The 19825-nt window shown below is 53.8% G+C and overlaps 9 protein-coding genes across 9 annotated transcripts; 3 read left to right on the top strand and 6 right to left on the bottom strand.

Annotated features, from left to right (window-relative positions):
• Positions 1-239: 239 nt before the first annotated feature.
• M409DRAFT_51839 (uncharacterized protein) lies at positions 240-1591 on the top strand (the record flags this gene model as incomplete). The annotated part of the gene is made up of 3 exons (XM_033811921.1): positions 240-335; positions 664-1204; positions 1374-1591. 3 exons carry the CDS (start codon positions 240-242, stop codon positions 1589-1591), a joined length of 855 nt encoding a protein of 284 aa, XP_033670961.1.
• An 810-nt stretch (positions 1592-2401) lies between these two features.
• M409DRAFT_19679 (uncharacterized protein) lies at positions 2402-3820 on the bottom strand (the record flags this gene model as incomplete). The annotated part of the gene is made up of 1 exon (XM_033805041.1): positions 2402-3820. The coding sequence occupies one exon, from the start codon at positions 3818-3820 to the stop codon at positions 2402-2404; it is 1419 nt and encodes a 472-aa protein (XP_033670960.1).
• Positions 3821-4179: 359 nt separating this feature from the next.
• Positions 4180-5424, bottom strand: M409DRAFT_64439 (uncharacterized protein; the record flags this gene model as incomplete). Its single annotated transcript, XM_033816082.1, has 1 exon — positions 4180-5424. One exon carries the CDS (start codon positions 5422-5424, stop codon positions 4180-4182), a length of 1245 nt encoding a protein of 414 aa, XP_033670959.1.
• Positions 5425-6064: 640 nt separating this feature from the next.
• Positions 6065-6756, bottom strand: M409DRAFT_51836 (uncharacterized protein; the record flags this gene model as incomplete). The annotated part of the gene is made up of 4 exons (XM_033811920.1): positions 6065-6179; positions 6231-6454; positions 6506-6595; positions 6646-6756. The coding sequence occupies 4 exons, from the start codon at positions 6754-6756 to the stop codon at positions 6065-6067; spliced, it is 540 nt and encodes a 179-aa protein (XP_033670958.1).
• A 392-nt stretch (positions 6757-7148) lies between these two features.
• Positions 7149-9206, top strand: M409DRAFT_19676 (uncharacterized protein; the record flags this gene model as incomplete). The annotated part of the gene is made up of 1 exon (XM_033805040.1): positions 7149-9206. The coding sequence occupies one exon, from the start codon at positions 7149-7151 to the stop codon at positions 9204-9206; it is 2058 nt and encodes a 685-aa protein (XP_033670957.1).
• Positions 9207-9501: 295 nt separating this feature from the next.
• M409DRAFT_64438 (uncharacterized protein) lies at positions 9502-13190 on the bottom strand (the record flags this gene model as incomplete). The annotated part of the gene is made up of 2 exons (XM_033816081.1): positions 9502-10556; positions 10613-13190. 2 exons carry the CDS (start codon positions 13188-13190, stop codon positions 9502-9504), a joined length of 3633 nt encoding a protein of 1210 aa, XP_033670956.1.
• Positions 13191-13872: 682 nt separating this feature from the next.
• Positions 13873-14919, top strand: M409DRAFT_51833 (uncharacterized protein; the record flags this gene model as incomplete). The annotated part of the gene is made up of 1 exon (XM_033811919.1): positions 13873-14919. One exon carries the CDS (start codon positions 13873-13875, stop codon positions 14917-14919), a length of 1047 nt encoding a protein of 348 aa, XP_033670955.1.
• A 162-nt stretch (positions 14920-15081) lies between these two features.
• On the bottom strand, positions 15082-16297 carry M409DRAFT_64436 (uncharacterized protein; the record flags this gene model as incomplete). The annotated part of the gene is made up of 2 exons (XM_033816080.1): positions 15082-15794; positions 15847-16297. 2 exons carry the CDS (start codon positions 16295-16297, stop codon positions 15082-15084), a joined length of 1164 nt encoding a protein of 387 aa, XP_033670954.1.
• A 1896-nt stretch (positions 16298-18193) lies between these two features.
• On the bottom strand, positions 18194-19777 carry M409DRAFT_19672 (uncharacterized protein; the record flags this gene model as incomplete). The annotated part of the gene is made up of 1 exon (XM_033805039.1): positions 18194-19777. The coding sequence occupies one exon, from the start codon at positions 19775-19777 to the stop codon at positions 18194-18196; it is 1584 nt and encodes a 527-aa protein (XP_033670953.1).
• Between the last annotated feature and the right edge of the window lie 48 nt (positions 19778-19825).

The raw sequence follows: 19825 nt of genomic DNA, 5'->3' as shown, positions 1-19825 counted from the left end.
TTCAGGGCCTGAGGCTATTACAATCGACAGTCGGATCACTCCACGCTAGCCCCTACTTTAACAACGACTCTGCATGGCAATGACTTGCGTTCGGTACTTTTACCAAACACTAGAGCTCTATTGGCTCTAATGCATGCAACCACAACTTGAGTCAGCATCGCGCCTGGAGTCTTTGACATCGAGGCTCTGCGGAAGATGAGAGATGGCGAAATGAAGACGCTAAGCTCATAGAGGCACACATGTCCCACTTGCGGCTTCCCGTGGGACTCGGCAGTGCGACATTGCTACCGGATGCGCAATGCCTTATTCTGGCAAGCATATGCCTCTGTCGAAAAGTACGTGCAGAGCGTCCTAACTGCAGGATAGTTGACAAGAGCAGTCGATTACCCTTTCGGGACAACACATATCCTATTGCGGCCCTTGCAGCAAGCTCAAACTCAATCCATCCCTCTTAGCTCTGCACGCTGTAAGGACGGCAGCTCTGGAACATAGACGCTTCTACCTGGAGTCACACTTTTCGCACGCTCGCGGCCGCTTTTGCCATTGTAGAGCGAGATGAAGTGGGCGATGGCGCGTTGCCATGAGGCGAGCGGTGTCTTGTCTGCAAAACTATTCGACAGTCGGTCGAGTCGTTGGACCACCCCTCGTTGACATAAGACAAAGGTGTGCCGCCGGGGTAGTCAAGATGCGACTCCTGCGTTTCCTCATTCCGCTCTTTGCGAGACCCATGCAATGACAGAACAACACAATACGAAATCTCCTTCTTCGACCCTCGATGACAAGTCATGCAAAGCTCCATCCACACGCCGCAGGTCAAGACGCAGGGAAGACAACTCTGAACCTAGCTTCTCATTCATCCATTTCACAGGCGAGGCATCCTTCAGACCGGGACGAGCCCAGAAGGCCGTACGCGCGCAAGCAGCGAGGGCTAGCTCAGATCGCAGACTGGCCACGATCGAGAGGAGACGAGAGGCAACGCGTGCGAATTCGGCAGACTCACGCGCGTTACTCAAGACTGCATCTGATGGAGTCCACGACAATCAGCTCTCGCCATTATCCCAGAACTCGCTCTCACCGTTGACAAGGGCGAGATCGGCTCCTCCCACGCTTCCACGAGATGGACTACCTAGTGGATTGGCTGCACGGGGCTCACTAACTATCGCGGATGACTGGACCTGTGATCTTAGCGGTATCGTGCAACATAGTAAGTCACCTTAGCATTTCTCTCTCTCGCCAATGCTGACAAAACCAAGCACTCCAACATGCCCTTCGAACGATGAGTCGACTACAGATACCCTGCGATACGAGCACATTATCACGGAACTTTCAAGACGCGGCTCTATACAGACACCCATTGATGATACAATGCCTAGAGCTGTTAGCCACAACATCCTCCGATCATCAGCAACGCCCGGCCATGTCACGGGCTATCATAGTCCTCCTTCGACACAAGCTTATCGTTGCTGTTCAAGCCATCATACAGGCGGATGTTGAGGCTAAGAAAGTATTGGCTTCAGTGGTCGCATTGTTGGCCGGATGGGAAGCGGTGAGTGAGTACATTCTAAGGGTCGATGGTGTGGCTGATGGATAACAAGGAGCATGGCGAAGAACACGCGTGCGAGTACCACCTACGCGCTTTGGCAGGCCTACTACCCAGCAGTAGCCAAAGCTGGGATCCAGACCCTTCCATGATCCATTCGGTCAACATCCCGGACTTCCTTGTACCCACGGTCACAGATTATATGCCTGCCGGGTTTCGTTTCTATCGATCGTCCAATCTTCTTCCGGCCTGCTTTGTCGATTCGATTCGCCACATGGAAAGCATAGGCCACATGCTAGAGACATCCCTTCAAGCTCGACGTAGTGCGTTGGCAGTACTTGCGTGCAGGCGCACAGACGCCGCGAACGACCGCAGTGGTCGGCCTGATCGACTCGTTGCTCGCGTCTGTCAGCACATCCAAGTCGCCGCAGCTATTCTAGCACTTCTGTACCGAGCTGGTGACGATGTCGATCAAGATCAAGACTGTCTGAGCGCATGGTACACAGAGAGTTCAACACTGGGGACGGACTCACTGTTTGGGACAGTTTACGACGAAGTCTTGATTTGGACGTTATGCATCTATTGCAGCGCAGTCAAACAGCCATCAGCAGAACAAGCCGAACTGCTCAGGGCTGCGCTTGGGAGAAATGGGATAAGGGACTCGGAAGCTCTTGAGATGCTGCTTGCCCGGTATGTAACTCCAAGAAGTCTTCTACGTCGATCTCGAAAGATATCGGGCTTCGTGTAGTTACATGATACCCACCGCGACTGGAAATGCCTCCCTTCACGCGTTGAGTCCAATGGCTTGTCATGTGCGTGTATCATTTTACTCACAGTTGGCATTCACACTCATCTACCCTGCTAGTAAATACTAGCAAACTCCACAACCCCTTTCGCATCCGCATAAGCATTAACAAACCCCTCAGCGAACCTCTCCTCCACACCCCTCCCATGCAAACAAGGCACAAACCCCTCCACCCCCACCGTCCAAACCGTCGTCTGCAAAACCCCACCACCACCAAGCTCCATCACCGTGCTCTTCGAATCCAACACCGCACACACAGGAATCGCAAGAAGCCAATAATCCTCCGGAAAATCCTCAGGATCCTGCTCCGGCTCCTCGACGGGTACTCCATCCTCATCCATCTCCATACTCGCGACAATGACATTCCTATGCTGGACTTCGAAGACGAACCAATCCCTCTGCTCGGGCGGTCCTTGGATGGCTGGGTTCTTGGAGCGTTCCGTGTCTGCGTCCGGGGAGATGCTCAGGCGGGTGAGTTTGACTTTTTCGAAGTCTTTGGCTTCGTAGCGGAGGGGTTGCATTTGGTTGTCTGTGCTCCGCAGTAAGATGTGTGTGAGTTCGGTCTGTGTGGAGGTTGTGGAGGCATCGTCGTCGAGCCATTCGCAGACGCGCTTGGAGAGGAGCCAGTCCCAGTAGACGGGGAGATGGTCTTGTTTGTGTTGGTCTAGGAGTTTGGCGTGTTCGAAGGGAGGTGATGCTGGTTGGGCTGAGACTGGTATGGGTGGGAAGAGTAATTCTTTGACGGCTGGCGGTGGAGCGGTCCGAAGGGGAACCGACGGTTGGATGGTGATGGTGGAGCTCAGAGGCTCGTCGCAGTCTGTGAGGATGATTTGGGGCAGCCATTCGATATTCCAATCCGGGGGTGGGTCATCCTCTTGTGGCGAGGCTTTGAAGAAAGGTGAAGTTGGAAAGCCTGGGCTCTCCTGTAGCGTACGCTTCTGGCCATGGACATCCCCTTTTCCTTCGACTTCCGCGCTGTCAACGGTCTCATAGGGTTGACCGTCTCCAGTCTTCGCAATTAATATGTCGGGCAAGCCAATATCCCGCTGTGGCCTCACCAGCTCACCGTCGCTCTCAACCAAATTTCTCATCGGCCGTGTCAGCGGTCGTAGCGGTGTACGTCCAGGCGGCCCCAATCCTCGATGCCCACGAAATCTGCCAACTTGTCCACCGCGACCCACCCTGACAGTAGTCACATCTCCCTGTGACGGCTGTTCTGGACCTGTTGTCTCTTCTCCACCATCATCGGCCTTCCCGCTGGCATGCAACTCCTTCATAACATCCATCCACGACCTCGGCTTCTGCGGCATGTGCCAAACCCGCACCATCTTATTCCCCATCATCCTCGATCCTGCATCGAACTCCAGCACTTTGTGCAAAGTGTTAGATGTCTTGAGGATGGTGGGCAGCTGTCTCAACCTGAACATCTCGCGCTGCACTGCATCTTCCTGGGCTTCTTTCGAGTTGAGACGCATTTTTGGTTGTTGTTGCTATGATAGAGAGGTGCAGCATGGGGTGGAGAAGGAAGTTGCGGTCGAGACATTTTGGGGGTTTGAAGAAAGAAGGTGTGAGAAGTGGCAGTCACTACAGGTGAGGTGAATGGACTTCACCTCTACTTCGCGCTAGTGAAGTCTACTGGGTGCCAAGCTTTCACATGTGAAAGCGCCCGCCTGTGCATGAACGCCTGGCGAAATGGACAACACACTCATCGCAAATTGAAAGATCTCATGCTTTATGCTATTGAAGAGCGCGATGAAAGCTGTGCTAAGCTATCCATTTCCTGCTCATGTGCCAGTATCAAAGACCTCACCCGGAGGCTTACCTTTGAAACACCTCAAAGGCCGCGACGATAAGCACCCGCACTGGCAGACTGGTTCTGCGCCTGTGCCAGTTCAAAGTTCAACGAGAAGTCATACCTCGCCTGCAAGACATACACTCCATCAGCAGGACCAAAAATCTGCTTCTCGAGACGTCCCCACTCTGGGTTGTTGATCCCATCGATCCAATCCTCGACCTCAATCACCACGCAACCGTACTTGTTCGTCACTCGAGGACGAGAAGAGTCGTTGAAGAAGCCTTGAGTCGATTTCAGTGGGAAGCTGCCGTTCATGTTGTTGCAAGTGTAGACTTGGAGTGCTTCTTGCTCAGTGAAGACGTCAACTTGGATACCTGAGTATGGGCTTGCAAGTGTGGCGACAGGGGCAGTGCGCCAGTCGTAGGAACTGAGAGCGTCGCGATTGGTGAGGTAGCAGTTGTCGTATCCGGTGCAGTTCGTGCCGCAGTTGCCGAGCAGGTCTGGACCGGTGATGTTGCTGCCGAGCTGCTTCGGGCTCGACCAGAAGTCATTGACACTGTACTTCTTGTTGGCTGAGACGTCTCCAGTTGGAATGAGGATACCATCAGCATCAATGCGTTGGCCTGCGTGCGGCAGATGCAAGGTGTGGTTCAGCGCAAGTGGCGTCGCAGGGTTCTGGAAGCCGTCCAACTGCCAATATGTGTGAGACGTGAGCATGATCGGAGTCTTCTTCGTGGTCGCCAGTGCATTCATTCTCAGGTACCATTGATACGGCGTGAGAGTGTACGTGACATAGGCAATCACTTCGCCAGGAAAGCCTTCCTTCCCATCAGGGTCGACGAGCGAGAATGTGATCGAGTCGCATGTGTGTGCGGAGACAGTCCAGTTGCGATAATCCCAGCCATCCGAACCACCATGCAGCGTGTCGAGTCCCTTGTTGTCATTGGCATCGGTATGGTAGGTGACGTCGTCGATTGTAAACGACGAGTTCTTGATACGGTTCGCATATCGACCGGGAACTCCATTCAGGTGAGGATGAGCTTTCGAGATGCTGTAGAAGCTGGCGTTGTCGAAGCCGAGGACGATGTCGCGCTCTACGCCGTGCACGTCTTGGATGAACAAGTTGGTGATGGAAGCAGCGTAAGGCATGAAGTGCGCTCGAATTCCCTCGCTTGCGATCTCATACTTGCCATTGTCGAGGACTTTGGAGCCGTTGCCAGGAACCGATGCGATGACGCCAAGAGGGAGTGCTGCAAGGGCGATGAGTGCTTTGAAGCCGAACATCGCGCAAGAAAGGCCAAGCGTCGAGGTATGCCGATGGTCGATGTGGTTGTTTGTCGTGAGAAGGCGACGTCCTGTCGAGACCTCCCGTCTTCGGCTGCTTGGTGTGCTTGTTTTGTGGCTGATGGAGCAGTGTTGTGCGGCTGCAAGGGGCTTATTATTGCACCACTACCCATGTGCAATCAACAGATTGAGCCGCTCATATAGCCGAGCGGAGCCGATGGTCGCACACATTCATCAGTCAAGTGGAGTAGAGTGCGCGGCTTTGCGTTTGTGAATATATGAAAGCCGTGAAAGATCGCCAACTAGAGTGCGGATGAGGCTGTCAGGTTGAGAACATGCAAAGCCCGTGAAACAAGGAACATCCTAGCCACTCCAAATTGCAGCCACGATCCCTGTACATTGAATGTCCTGTGCCTCTCTTATTCGTATAAAAGGTACGAACGCATACATCCCGGGACCTGGGACTGTAGCTCTATACAAGGTCAACAAGCACAGTACGCCTTGGTTCTACCAGCGATTTCGATAGCCCTACGGCTGCTTCAACCGCTTACATGGATATGTGCGACGCTCTGAGAACTGAGGGGTCAAGGGAGAAACTGCTGCGCGTGCAAATGCGGACGTGGGAATATCCTTGCATTGCTCATGGATCGAACTCATCGTGCTCTAAAGGGACATTGGTCTCATCGTCCAGAGATATCCGGTTAGGCCGAACAAGGGATATGATATCGTAAGCCATGGTCAGGATTGATATGCACCTGCTCAGTGCGTTAGTGGGAGCAACATCAGCAACAACATTTGCTACTCACCCTGCAAATGTAGCCACCAGTGCGATGAACGTGAATCCCTCACGGGCAGTAGCACCAGCAAGAGCAAATTCCACAACAGTGACGACGAACAAGCCGATTACTCCCACTATGCAAGTTGTTGTCCTCTTGATGCTCATGGACTCTTCGGTGGCAAGGGGGTCGAATCTGTCGAGCACGGCGATGCGGCTGTAGAGGAAGACGTTTGCCGCCGTGGCCATCATACCCTAAACCCTCGTCAGTCGTACCCAGCGTGGAGATATATCATGACCACATACGACTGCTCCAGTCAGCCAGGTAAGCATGGTTCTCCTCTTCTCGCCTTCGAAGTCATCGAAGTTGGTGTTTCCGAACCCGTTCAAGATGAACTAGCTCAAATGTCAGAAATGAAAACTTCTTTGACTCAAACAGAACATACAGCTCCAAACCCAGTGAAGAGGAGGCCAGCACTGAGGAGAATACATGCGGTGTGAGCTACATGTCGTTGGTTTTGGAAGGTGGTCAACCAGGTATAGAAGTCAACGGCCATGGCGATCCTCTCGGGAGCTGCTCTTGCAATCAGTGGTCTTTTGGATGGCTGTCAAACACTGGCTTTCACCATATGCTGTGACCGAGATTCGAGAAAAAGAACAACTCCTCTGGAGATGATATAGGAAGACAGGAGGTTGTTGGAGTTGGAGGTCGTTGTCGTGCACTCAGCCGCAGTGGCTATATTTGGGATGGCCTGACCAATCACCACAACGACTTCTGTGGGTCCATCTGATACGCAACTTCTCTACGCGAGCGATATCCGAACTCGTCGGACGTCGTACAAGACCTCACCGAATCTGCCAAATCATCAAACTCAGCAAATCCATCCGAGGGAACAGCGAATCAACAAGATGGCATTGTCTGATTTGGTGATAGTACCATCTTTCAGAGATGGCTGACTTCTGCAAAGTCGAATCGAACGAATATGACCAGATCCAGTGCTACGGATGCCGAGCGATAGGAAAGCTCTTTCTTGAGCAAAGGCGGGACGAGACGGCAGTATGTGGACCGATACTGTTTCATCGGAGCTACCAGGAGCTTGCCAAGTGTGCTAGTAGATCAAGATGTGCCGCTTGTCAGGTCATCCAGAGAGGGTTGCTTCTGGAGCAGATCACGGTCGAGGAAGCGGTTGAGATCAACGAGAGCCAAGGAGCAGTCTATGCCACGGTGAGGAAGCATGGGGATGATGTGCTTCTCGAGGTCACTCTTGAGCATACTGCTAATAAGTCCTCGACTGCTACCATCATCTGCACCAGCAATCATGAGATCACAACTAACATCCAAGGCGTCGTCAATGGAGCAGATTGGAAACAGCTGCGAGGTTGGCTCTCTGGATGTGACAACAAGCACTCTTGTCGAAAGTACAGATGGTCAAACAGGAATCCATCCTGGTTGATCCAAGTCCTGCCACGGGATCGTGTCCGACTCATCAGGGGCTCGGATGCGGGTGGACCAAATGATGAGCTTGTTGACTATGTTGCTCTCAGCTATTGTTGGGGTAATCAGAAGACCATCTCTGAGAAAGATCCCGAGGGCTGGGAGCGTGTCAAGCGTGCTCATACTCAGGTCTTGGCCAAGGATCATCCGGTCATGGAACGACTGCGTCCGTTTCCGAGAGATGACTATCCTGAGACCATCAGAGACGCCATCAAGATCACTGAGCAGCTGGGCTTGAATTACCTGTGGGTCGACAGTATCTGCATCCCAGAGCTCAGCGAATGGGACGTTGAAGCCACCAAGATGCACGAGGTCTATGGCAATGCGTACTTCACGCTGTTCGCATGCTCTGCGGACAAAGCCATTGATCCGCTCTTCACTCCTCGCGAGGCTTGGAAACATCCCGTCAAAGCATGTCGACTCTACGGATACTGGTTGGCGAATCGCGATCCAACCTTGGCGGAAGTCAGACTGCAAAACCCCCTATCTCGACGAGGCTGGATCTTACAGGAGGAACGTCTCTCCCCGAGAATCCTCTTCTGGTGCAGCCAACGCGCGTACTGGTCCTGCTGCGAGCGACACGCTACAGAGTCCCGACAATCAAATCTTCCAACCTCTCCGGAACAAGCATCGAACCCACCAAGCCGCCCGCAAGACTTCATGATGCTCAGCCGCAGCGGCGAAAGCGAACGCATGCAGGAAGAATGGCTCGACCTCGTAGCCTCGTACACACGCCGCAACCTGGCCGAGCAAGGCAAAGAAAAAGACCGCTTCAAGGCCATCTCCGGCCTCGCAATCCGCTACCTCTCATCTAGCAATCAAGACGCCGCGCAGCGCAACGAATATCTCGCCGGTCTCTGGCGCCAAAGCTTCGCCCGCCATCTCTCCTGGCGAGTCGTAGGCGCAGTCAGACCAGAAGAGCATCTCCGCTCCGTAGCACCTACCTGGTCCTGGGCTTCCCTCCCTCTCTCCACGGAAGTGAACCTCCGGCACGAGTTCCAACCCACCGAGCACTTCACCTTGCTCGAACCAAACCACATCGCACCAGAAGACACCCCCGCCGACATCGTCTCCAAAGGCGCCCTCATCAAATCCGTCCTCGTACAAGGCCGTCTGCGGAAATTCATCTCCCCAGACTCCATCATCGTTCCCTGGGACGCCGTAATGGAAACGCACTCAGGCCGCGAAGTCTTCGGCTTGCCGATCGATCCAGACCAATCTGTACACGCCAGGAGCCAAGATGGCAGGATTCTGGTGTATGAGGCTCATAAAGCTGAAGTCGTCGGTCAGCTGGACTACCTTGAGCCCGAGTGGGTTGCCGAGAAGGGAGATGTTAGTGTGGGTTGGAATGGCGAGATGGAGCTTTGGTGTTTGGAGGTCGGGCAGTCGGCTATGCTGCTTCTTGTAAGGATTGAGGAAGATGGGGATCGGTATCAGCGTGTTGGTGTGGCGATTGGGTATCGGAAGAACTTCTTTGATGGGCACGAAGTGAAGGAGATGGTGTTGGAATGATGGTAAGATCCAACGAAGAGAAGAGAGCCAATGGAATGTAATGGAACGAATTGAACCAATCTCATGTCATTTCATGCATTCATTCATTCATAAAAACTACACGCTATGCTTTTCCGCGAAAGTCCCGTACCCGTTCTTCCGGATCTTCTGGCAAGAACGCCATCGCTATGCTTTTTCTTGAATAGAAGCCATTCCAAAACGCTCAAGCCAAAACCAAAAACCAAACGCACCAGGACACACCCGCCCAGATGCACTAAGACCCAAAAACGCCTTGCTTCGCTTCAAAACCACATCTCTAGTGAATCTCACCATTTCCCGACCCGTACGCCATCTCCTTGAACCCCGGCGGAACCGTCCAGCCATGCGTCTGGCACGCGCGGATGTAGCCATTAGCCGCCTCCATGGTGCCGTAGTCCATCTTCCCGTGATGGACATCGAGCCGCGCGAAAGGCTCAGACGCAATAGCCATGCGGATCTGCATGAGCACGGACTCCATCGACGACACGGACGACCAGCCCGTGTTCGTGAGAAGCTCCATGCACATCGCGCCGCCCATGACGATGTGGCCGCCTCCGCCTTGCGCGAAGGTGAGGAAGCGAGGGCGGATGACGCGGACGTAGGGTGGGGAGAAGGGGAAGTCCTTGTTGAAGCGGATCTCGAGGACGATGCTCTTGACGTTTTGCTTCTTCATGTCTTCGGCGAGGGGCAGGGGTTTGTCTTTGACTTCAAAGGTGTGGAAGGAGTGCAGCTCGACGATCCATTGGTAGACGTTCTCGATCTTGTTGCCGTCAATGTACCATCCCAGCTCAGCCAGTGGCGTCGTCTCCTGCACCTTCAGCAAACTCTTCATCTCCTTCATGAGGTGCTTGGTAGTGCCGGAGACGGCGTAGGTCGGCATTGGCATGATGGGCAAGGAGCTGAAGTCCAGACTGCCTGGGACAAAGTCAGTCTTTGGGCCCTCGCGCATCTTGATTGCTGAAGACGGCTGGGCTTTGGATTGGACTGGTTCCGACTCCGGCTCTGGCGGCTCGTCGAACATAATGTCTACATCCTCAGCCTCAGTAACAACACTCGCTGCGTCATCGTCGTCAAGAGGAATGGGGTTGCTCTTTCCTCCGAAGAGCTTCAGCTTCTTGAGTGGGTTGGGATTGTTCGAATCGTCCGCGACGGCTATGCCACGAGCGGTCTTGCTGGACTTCACGGCCGATGCTGGTATGGCAATGGTACCACTCATACCACGAGGAGTTCTGCTGGGATCTTGTGGATGTGGGTTCGAAGGCATCTTGTCAGTGCCGAGGAGGTTTTGCGTTGGCGCAACCGAGACGAAGAGGTATCGAGTTTGAATCCAGTCTACAAAAGAAGTTAGCAAAAGCGTTCATATGAATGGGCATCATTAGTCTACGCACCGAGTTGCTGGACCACGTAGTAGGGCTGCTGACACGTGAACTCGGCAGGTGCGTTGACAATCTCGTTGAGAGCAATGGCACTGTTGATGTTGAGTATACTGCCGGGCCACTGCCCATGCCGCTGAGAAGGAACATAGCTCATGGAAGAGTATCCGAGAGATGTACCCGCTTCTTTGGCATGATAAACACCATCTCCATAAGCACGTCCGTGGTCTGCATTCTTGAAGTGGAGACCTTCTCGAATAATCATATGCCAGTTGCACAGAGGAGAGCCATGCCATGCGAAGATGGTGGGGTATTCGAGTCCCAGTCGCTTGGTGGTCTTGCGCACCTCAGTGATGAAGCGTTGCTCTTTGTCTGGTGCTCCCATTGCGAATCTAAACTGCATATGATCTTTCATGCCAAAGCATCTCTCTGCACTTCGATCGACACCAGAGGAACCTGTCTGCGCATCTGTTTGGCCGTCAACTTGCATGATACAGGCACGATTGCTTGCAATGATCCAACGTAGGAGGCTGAGTGCTGATGGAGAGATGCGTTCAACCCAGGACCTAAGCTCTGCGGAGTGACCGCGGCTGAGGTAGTCTTTCATCTCCTGGACCGTGGGTAGGGTGTCGAGGAGTCTGCAGATGGATAGAGACTTGCCCGTAGCGTCTAGATCTGAGAAGTCTTGATCATACACAGAGAATGTAACGGAAGCCCAGTTTGGCGACAAGTTGGCGGGGCTGACGGGTCTGGTAGAGGCAGGCGTCTGTGGCGCCACCGTGCCTGGGGGATGGCCATTCTCGCTGTGCTGCTGCTTGCGAATGTGAACCGGCTTGTCAATCGAGATGGTCGGGAAGAATGTGGTCTCTGAGACGCGACAGTGCAAGTCATGGTCTTCGACAGAGTTTGTGTTCAATACAATCCAACTGCCTCGCCTGACTGGGCAAGTCTTGGACTGATCGTAGAAGATGATTTCGCACTTGTTCAGATCGAAACCAGCGTCGTATTTCGGAGTCTCCTTTGCTGCCAATGCCTTCTGTGGTGGCGTAGGCTGACCGTACACACGACCTCGATAATTCGCAGCGCTGTCGACGACGTTGTATGCTTTGGTGTCGACTGGAGGTACTGTAATTGAGAGACCGTCTGGAAACTCCTTTAGCTTGCGAGCGGCGGCGCTGTTGTAGCAGAAAGAAATGAGCAAGTCCACAACGTATGGCTGGGCGAGGACCTCGTGCTCGATGCTTGGGCCAAAGCCGAGGGTCATGTACTGATACAAGCAAAGGCTGTCGTCGCAAACGTAGGGCTTGATTGCCTCAACCTCTGTGTCAAGCTTGCGATGGCAGACAAGGCAGAAGTCGGTACAGCGAACGAAGTGGCGCAGCAAGAATTGCATGGCAAGCAGCGGGAATGAGTACTGCGTCGTTCCCTTCTCGCTGTAGTGATCGCGGTTGACAATGTCTGGAAGAGCGTCGTTATGCGAGTCTGGAAAGTAGTACTGATCGGGGATGACGTCCGCATTTGCGCTGCTGGTTCCAGTCGAGGCTTGATGGCGATACCAATCTTCAGCACCCTTCCAGCCCATGCCTGCTGAACGGAATCTCAGAATTGGTATGAGTCGCTCTTGCAGGAGAGCAGCCAGTGGCTTTGAGATGAATGTCTCTCGGATTGACGGAGCGATCTCTGGCGTATCAGAATCTGGCAGGTTGCTGACGCTGACGCTGGTGCGATCCTTCTTCTGCACTACCGTAAACGCATTGATGGCTTCTTGGAGTGTCGGCTTGTAGTGCTTGCCGGCCACGACCCTCATGCACAGGTTTGGGACAAGTCGAATGCTGTCGTATCCTTGAAGCTCTTCATTGGTTTTGTATCCATTTGGGTACTGAATGATGAGGGTGAGGTAGTCGTCAGGCTCGACCTGCCATGCCTGCATAGCTTCTTCGGAGATGCCAAGCTTGGTCATGCGTATCGAAACCGTCACGTAGGCGTTGAAACCGGCGAGCAGGTGGCCGAGGTAGCCAACCTTGAAGCCAGCATCCTTGGCATTTCGAAGATCAGTTCGAATGCGTTGTCTGAATGCTCGTCCATTAGCTCCGGCTTTAGCTGAGGCGGGTGCTTGGCTGGCGTAAGCTGGGTTATGTGCGGGAGCTGAAATCTCGAAGGCCTCATGATCGGAGTCGTAAATGTCGTCTTCATCTTCTTCTTCGCTCTCGTACTTGTCGATCTCGTTGAACTGTGAGTCCTGCATGACAGAGTCGCCATCCCGGTCGAGTTTGGTGAGCGTGGCGCTGACGATGTCGAGCATTTCGAAGACCGTCTTGCGGTTGACGCCTCGAACATCGCCAAGTGCGGATGAGATCTCGGGAGAAGCGTTATCGTCGGCGAAGATCATGTACTCGTGTGACTTTGGATAGTCTCCCAGATCTGGAACCAGTGCGGTGATTTTGGCGGGTCCTGAGGGTAACGAGCCAGATGCTCCGTGGAAGAGGAACTCGATTTGGCCATCATCTTCACCAGCCTTGACGTCGCTGATGCCGAGTGGCAGGGTACCAGTTTGGACCTTGGCCAGATCGGCGACGAACTGCCGCCGAGGCATGGTGGCGAGGATGTGTTGTGAACTTGTGGGATGTGGTAAGTTGAAAGGTTGCAAGGCGTGAAGTAGCTGGCGATCTATTTGCTTCCTCCAGACGCAGCGGCGTATATGCACGCACCGTTCTTTGTGAGAAGTACGGGCCGGCCAATGTTGAATGAAGGCCAGCAAACGAAGGTCAGCGTGTGTTGGCGGTGGTTGTGGGTGGTGTTGTTGTAAGGTGTAGGTGCAGATGCGGAGTTTGTACGTCGCACAGAGAGTCAAACGGGCGGGTGGCTGCCTAAGGCGGCATCAAGTGAAGTTGGAGCGAGTGAAGAGAGAGTGACTAGCGCGTCACATGCACGGGTGTGACTGCCGCTGGTTGGTGCTTGATCGGTGCGGCCTCAGGACGATGCGATGCTGATGTGTGTGGGTGAAATAAAGGAACAACTGGCGGACCTACCAGTACAGAATTATCGAAAGAAGGTGAATTTCTGCCAGCTGCCAGCTGCCAGCAGCGTGAAATGTTGAGTCCTGCCTGTGGTAGCTTCTTCGGAGACGTGGTGTTGGGTATAGGCAGCCAGTGGCTGGAGCCCGAGATGTGCTGCAGGGATCATGGACGGGATGTGGCGGTGCATAATCTTAAACTGCATCGAACTCACTTCTCACACGTGACAGCCATCGCAAGTGAATAACACCACCCACAGACATGGCACTGTCCTCCACCAAAACCAGCACCTCCAAAGTCGAGCCCAAGTCAACACACGTATCAGACTCCGCGATCCAGCCTTTTCTCCAACCCAACTTCGACCCCGCCGAATACTTGAACAGCACCCTACCGACCCTCTCGATATCCACGACTGGCACAAGAGGAAAGGCTGTGCCATTGTCAGATCTCTCGTCCCAACTACAGACCCTCCTCTCCCAGCTCAATGCACAGACTTCACGGCTGTCGAATACTCTTACGCAGCTCACGGACGAGATCATCAGAAGTGGCAGCAGATTGGCATACGAAGTAGAGGTGTTAAGAGGAGAAACCTTGGGCTTGACAGATTCCTTCGAAAACGATCTCAAGAAAGACATTGAAACATTCGTCCTACCTTCCAGCAACACGGACGTCCACAATGGCGACCCAGCCGCCCCAGAAGACGAGAATACAACAACCACCCCCTCACAACCCCCCAACGACCCCGACTTCCTCACCCACCTCCGCGACCTCACAACCGTCCGCACGCGCCTCGACTCCGTAATCAAAACCTTCGGCTCCGCAATGCAGTGGCCCCTCGCCCCCTCTGAGCTCTCCCTGGCCTCCTCCTTTATCTCCGTGTCAGCGCCCGAGCCCGGCGACGATAACGACAGCCGCAGCCGCGAAGAGAAAGGGAAAGCGTACACCGAGAAACTCCGAACTGAGATAAACGACTTGCTCGCTGCAGGCGTGGAGGGTGTGGAAGCGGCGAACGCCCGCGTGGAGGAGTTGAGGGAGCTGGCGGAGGTGTGGAAGGGGACGGCGGAGGAGAAGGCGAGGATGAGGCTTGTGGATGCGTTGCAGAAGAGTGTGGATGAGAAGGTGAGGACTTTGGAGAAGGCGAGTGCGGATGGGGGTAGGAAGCCGGGGGTTTCGCCTGCGAGGGGTTATGATTATAGGTATGGTGGAAGTAGTAGTACGGAGATCCCCAAGGCTGCGAACGAAGGTGGGTGTGGATATGGATTTCTTCAGAATTTGAAGAATTTGAGGAATGATATGTATTTGGATTGAGAAAGACCAGAGATCTCCAAAACAGAGAGTGATGTTGACATTGCTTTTTCATTCCAATTCGTATCGTCAAAATACATTTATCGTAAACATCATATCACATCACCTCCCATGACATCGCCAACCCCGTCGCGCCCCATCACCAACCCCCCTCGATCCCCTCCTCTACGCACCATTCCCATTATACGCCAAATAATTCTTACTCGGCGGCAAAATCAGCAGTCCCATATTAATCTTATCCTTGGTACTCAAATCCTGAATCCTCTTGCACAGCGCATCGGGGGTCCTCGCGCCCTCCAATCCCAAAAGATACGCGCCCAGTCCAGTGATATGCGGCGTCGACATGCTGGTGCCGCTGATGGTGTTGGTGTCGTCCGGGCCATCGATCCAAGTGGACGTGACGTTGACACCTGGGGCGAAGATATCCACGAGCAGGCCGTAGTTGGAGAAGGAAGCGCGGTTGTCGTCGGCGTCTGTTGCGCCGACGGTGCAGACGGAGGGTTCGGAGGCAGGCGAGGATGTGATGGTGGGGAGACCGCTATTACCCGCTGCGACGGCGAGGAAGAGGCCTTGCTGGACGGCGGCGGCGGCGGCTTGGTTGGACATGGGCGAGAAGATCCCGCCGAGGGAGAGATTGGCGACGGCTTTGCCGATGCGGCCTTTGGCTTTGGCATCTTGGACGGCCCAGTCGATTCCGGCGAGGACTTGGGCGTTGGTGCCGCTGCCTTCGGAGGAGAGCACTTTGACGGCGATGAGGGAGGTTTTCTTGGCCACGCCGTACGTGTTGGAGCCTGTGGTGCCGGCGACGTGGGTGCCGTGGCCGTTGCCGTCGCGGTCGTCCTCGTCGGGAACGAAGTTGGCGCCCTTTACTGCTCGTCCTGTGAAGTTGTTAGAATTGCAACGTGGGATCATTTGGCGGAAGCGACGGACCTCCAAAGTCGTTGTGCTCAGTGTAGATGCCAGTGTCGATGATGTAGGAGAAGGTGCCTGCTCCAGCCGTGTCATCGTAGATGTATTCCGTCGCGCCCTTGTTGCGGTGCGAAATGCGTGCAAGACCATAGGGTGGGTTGGCCTGGACGGCATTCGCGTACACTCTCGTATTTGGCTCAATCGACTCAATGGCGGTGATGGAGCTCAAGAGGCTGACAGCATCGGTGACGGAGTTGATGGAAAAGCCCTTGAAGCTGCCGAAGTTGTATTGATGGCTAGGCTGAACTCCAGCAGCCTGGGTGACCTGTGAAAGCACATCGGCAAGGACAGCATTCTCGTTGACCTTGACGATCCAAGAACCGGCAATGTTATCTTCCTGGCGAGTCTCAAGAAGAACTGGAGCGGCCAGCGCAGTTGGCAAAGCCAGGAGAAAGTTGAAGAAAGAACGCATTGTTGGTAACACAGGAATCGATTGAAGTCTTCCAAAAGAGAACGGGAAGAGTGTAGATCAGAGACAGACAGGGAGTTGGACAAGGATGGATGCAACGAAATATATACCTACGTTGCCTCGCAGACGTTCGGTGATGCCCGTTATGGCCGCTGCATCTACCCTTCACCCAGCGGAGAAGGACGATCATACCAAGTCTTCAAATGCAGCCTCTTGAAGCGCAGTACACGTAAAGGTCGTGCAACCATTCGTTGACAGGCGTTGATCGACGGCAACGGTGCCTTGGCAAGGCATGTATCGAAACGAGGTATCGCGTGAGGTCGAAGGTGTAAAGACCCATTCTTCGAGATACCAATCCATACCGGGCGAAGATCTTCGGCTTTGGCGACGTGTTGGGTATGTGGGACGAGCAAACCCACCTCAGGTGGTGAAGAAAAGTCCCGAGGTCCATGCAGGCTGTCAGCGGGAGTCGCTCTAGTCAGTATAGCATTATCGTGGGAGCCACTTGGCGGCATGACGTTCTTTTCTGTATTCGAAAGGTGACAAGAATTGCCAAGTTGAGCGGCTGGCGCCAAAAGCCGCAGCTGGTCCACTGGTGTGTGGAGTCTGGCGAAGAAGCATGGCAGGAATCGCTAGCCAAGCTGAGAGCTCAGCGGCGCAGCTCTTTACCTTCTGCGTTGAGCGAAGAAGGGCCTGTAACGTTCAGAAGTGCTTGTCGTCCTCGAAAAGGTTGATGTCGCCACCTACGTGGGTTGCACTTTGTGTAACAGTGCAATGCAAAGGGGTGCTGCTGGTCTCCGAGGTTGGCGGGCAGGGTGTAACATTCGCCGGAATGTGGCTTGCGTTGGTAGTATTCGCCTCTCTTGTCAGGACACAGAGAGTGGCAATGTAATCGGTCGTGCCGTTTGTGGATGACTGCTCGGGTGTTGTAGGGCGTTTGAGCCAGTGCACTGCCTCCGGGGGTTGACTGTCTGAGCAGTTGTAGACCACTGGGAACTTTCTATCAGGACTGATTGCCTCCACCGCTCCGCTCGCAAGACTCGAATCGCTTTCGCCTTTTGGTTTCGATGTAGGATCCGAGATTCATCGCCGTCTGTGGAAGCTTCGACAAAAGCAAGGGCAAGCTTGTGCTGCCTCAGGTAGAAAGTACTGGTCCGAATGATTGCCAGGTTCGTCGATGAAGATTCGAGGTCCCGTGGTCCTGATCATGATAGAACACGTGAAATCACATCTGAGGGCGCCAGTCGTCAGTGTCGGCAGTCATGTGCCAAACGGTCTGGGTTGCCGCTTGCATAGTATGCCTTCCCAACACCAGCGAGTTCTCTTCGGCCAACTTGAACAGCGGGCATGGCCGTTTGCGGTGATCCATTTTGGTAATGCTTCGACGTCCCTCCTCGCATCAAGTCGCAACATATTTTGAACAGTCGTAGCCGAAAGCATCGAAGAGGGTGGGTGAGATGGGCTTCACCTGACAGACATCCAGAGCACCGGCACGCGGGCAGTTGATGTTGGTCGGCTACGCCTTTGCACGAACTGTAGAAGACAATCTCCTCTTCTACAGGCGAGGAGGGGCGTGGACGGCATATATGTTCTCCTCTCCTGCCAGGATCCGAAAAATACGAATGACAGCCCGGAAGATCGACATCCGAGAGACAAGGCCCATACAAGTAGGCCAACCAGAATAGATAGCGAAAGACCACATCACAACTGCAGTGCTGCAACTGCATATCGGCTGCTTTGGTGTCGAAGGCAATGGACGTGGAGATGTCGAATGAAGCTTGGCCGTTCGGAAAAGCATTGCAGGTGGGTATCTCTTAAACGACTATGCTCAGTGATTTCTTCGTTTGCTCATCGTCGTCTCCTCCTTATTGGTTCGCCACGTTCAGCACCAGGCTGACTTCATATATCGCTCATGCCGTTCTTCAAGCCGTGCTTGAGAAAGTCATCACGCTCGATCTCGTGTGTACCCTTGACACGCATACTCGCAACCAGACTAGCACCAGCCCAAGGTCCAAGTGTTTCGACACCTCGCACGATGCCTTTGACTGGCGCCGCCTTACCTTTAGCGGCTTCACGTTCAGCTTTCATCGTGACCGGATCCTTTATATCGTCATGAACACGGTCGGCATGGGGGATAGCCTCTTGGAGGGGCATCTTCAATGGTGAAAGCGGTATGCTTGACGTGGAGTCATTCAGAGACCCTGGGCGCAGGTTCGCATTGGCAGATCGTTCGTTGAGCGGCTTTTCACGTCGTGATTTTGCGCTCCCATAATTGGACACCTGATCCCAACCACGAGACTCGACCAAATGCTTGATCTCTTGTAAGAGCCTCCGCTTGAGACCAGGTATCTTACTGGCTGCTCCAGTAATCACGATGCGGCTCACGCAGGTCGCTCGAAGGTCCACAGGCAGCGAGAGAAGCGTGCGATATGCCAACAAAGGTAGCGATAAGTCGTGGTCGTCGTAGTCCTTAAATGCGCTTCCTGTTGCGAAGAAGGTAGTTTCCACAGGCTGAGTGAGCTTATCAAATGCAAGTGTTGTGTTTCTTGGAGGATCGCTGCCAAAGATAGGTAGGCGGACAGTCGATTCACTCTTTTCATCCTGAGCTTCCCGCTGTCGACACCATGCCATGCGCTGAGTTACGTCCTCGGTCTCTTTGAATGTAACTTTGAAATCCGAGAGCGATTCTGATCCAGTGCTCCGAATGTGCTCTTCGATCATGCTTCCAATCTCCCGTGTAAGTAACTTGCCACCCCTAACAGTGCTTCTCTGTGCCACCTCTTTGTATTCGCCAAGAGCTGTCACCATCGTTTCTTCCCAGCCAATGTCAATCACGAGGGCGTCTCGAAGTCCAGCACTGACACAGCAGATGACAGGAGTTGTCAGTGCCACGATTGAGGGCGGCTGGGTGAAATGGCGAAACAAAACTTTCAGAGCCATCTCAAGCAGTGGCGTTGGTAGCAGAGAGGGAATTATGAGGATAGCTTTGCGAGGCTTTGCATCCAGCTGTAGGTAATCTGTCTGTGCCTTTCGCAGGACGCGATCGAGCCTGTCTTCAACTAAGCCCAGATCCAAATCTCGCAAATCTGTCCTATACAGCTCATAGCCCGTTCCCCATTCTTCTTGCAATCGCCAATCACGCTCTTTCACAGCATACTGAGGGTCGTAGTGGCGGTAATCACCTGGTCTGCGATTGACCTCTGGAGTGAAGGGCAGAATGCACCTGGGTCTACTTTCACCCGCATGTCCTGCCGACAAATGTCTTGGACCCAGCTCGTAGATGATGATATCTTCTTGTTCGGTCCGAAAGCTGCCAGGACTCCCGAATTGCGAGGATATGCTGCGACCAAGGCTGGGAACGGTCGGTGTTCTGGGACTTCGACCTGGCGATTGAATGCTGTCTTTGAGTGCGGATGCAGTTGGTCTCGTGCGAGTGGAGGCACGTCCAGAGAAGTAGTCGCCGTTCGTAGTTGACGCTGCCATTGCGGCAGGTCTCTTAGAGAGTCTCGATGAGTGACGGTGTTGTCTCAA

The sequence above is a fragment of the Zasmidium cellare genome, assembly GCF_010093935.1.
Source record: "Zasmidium cellare ATCC 36951 unplaced genomic scaffold M409scaffold_8, whole genome shotgun sequence".
Classification (NCBI taxonomy): domain Eukaryota; kingdom Fungi; phylum Ascomycota; class Dothideomycetes; order Mycosphaerellales; family Mycosphaerellaceae; genus Zasmidium; species Zasmidium cellare.
This window is presented reverse-complemented; position numbering and strand designations above follow the sequence as displayed.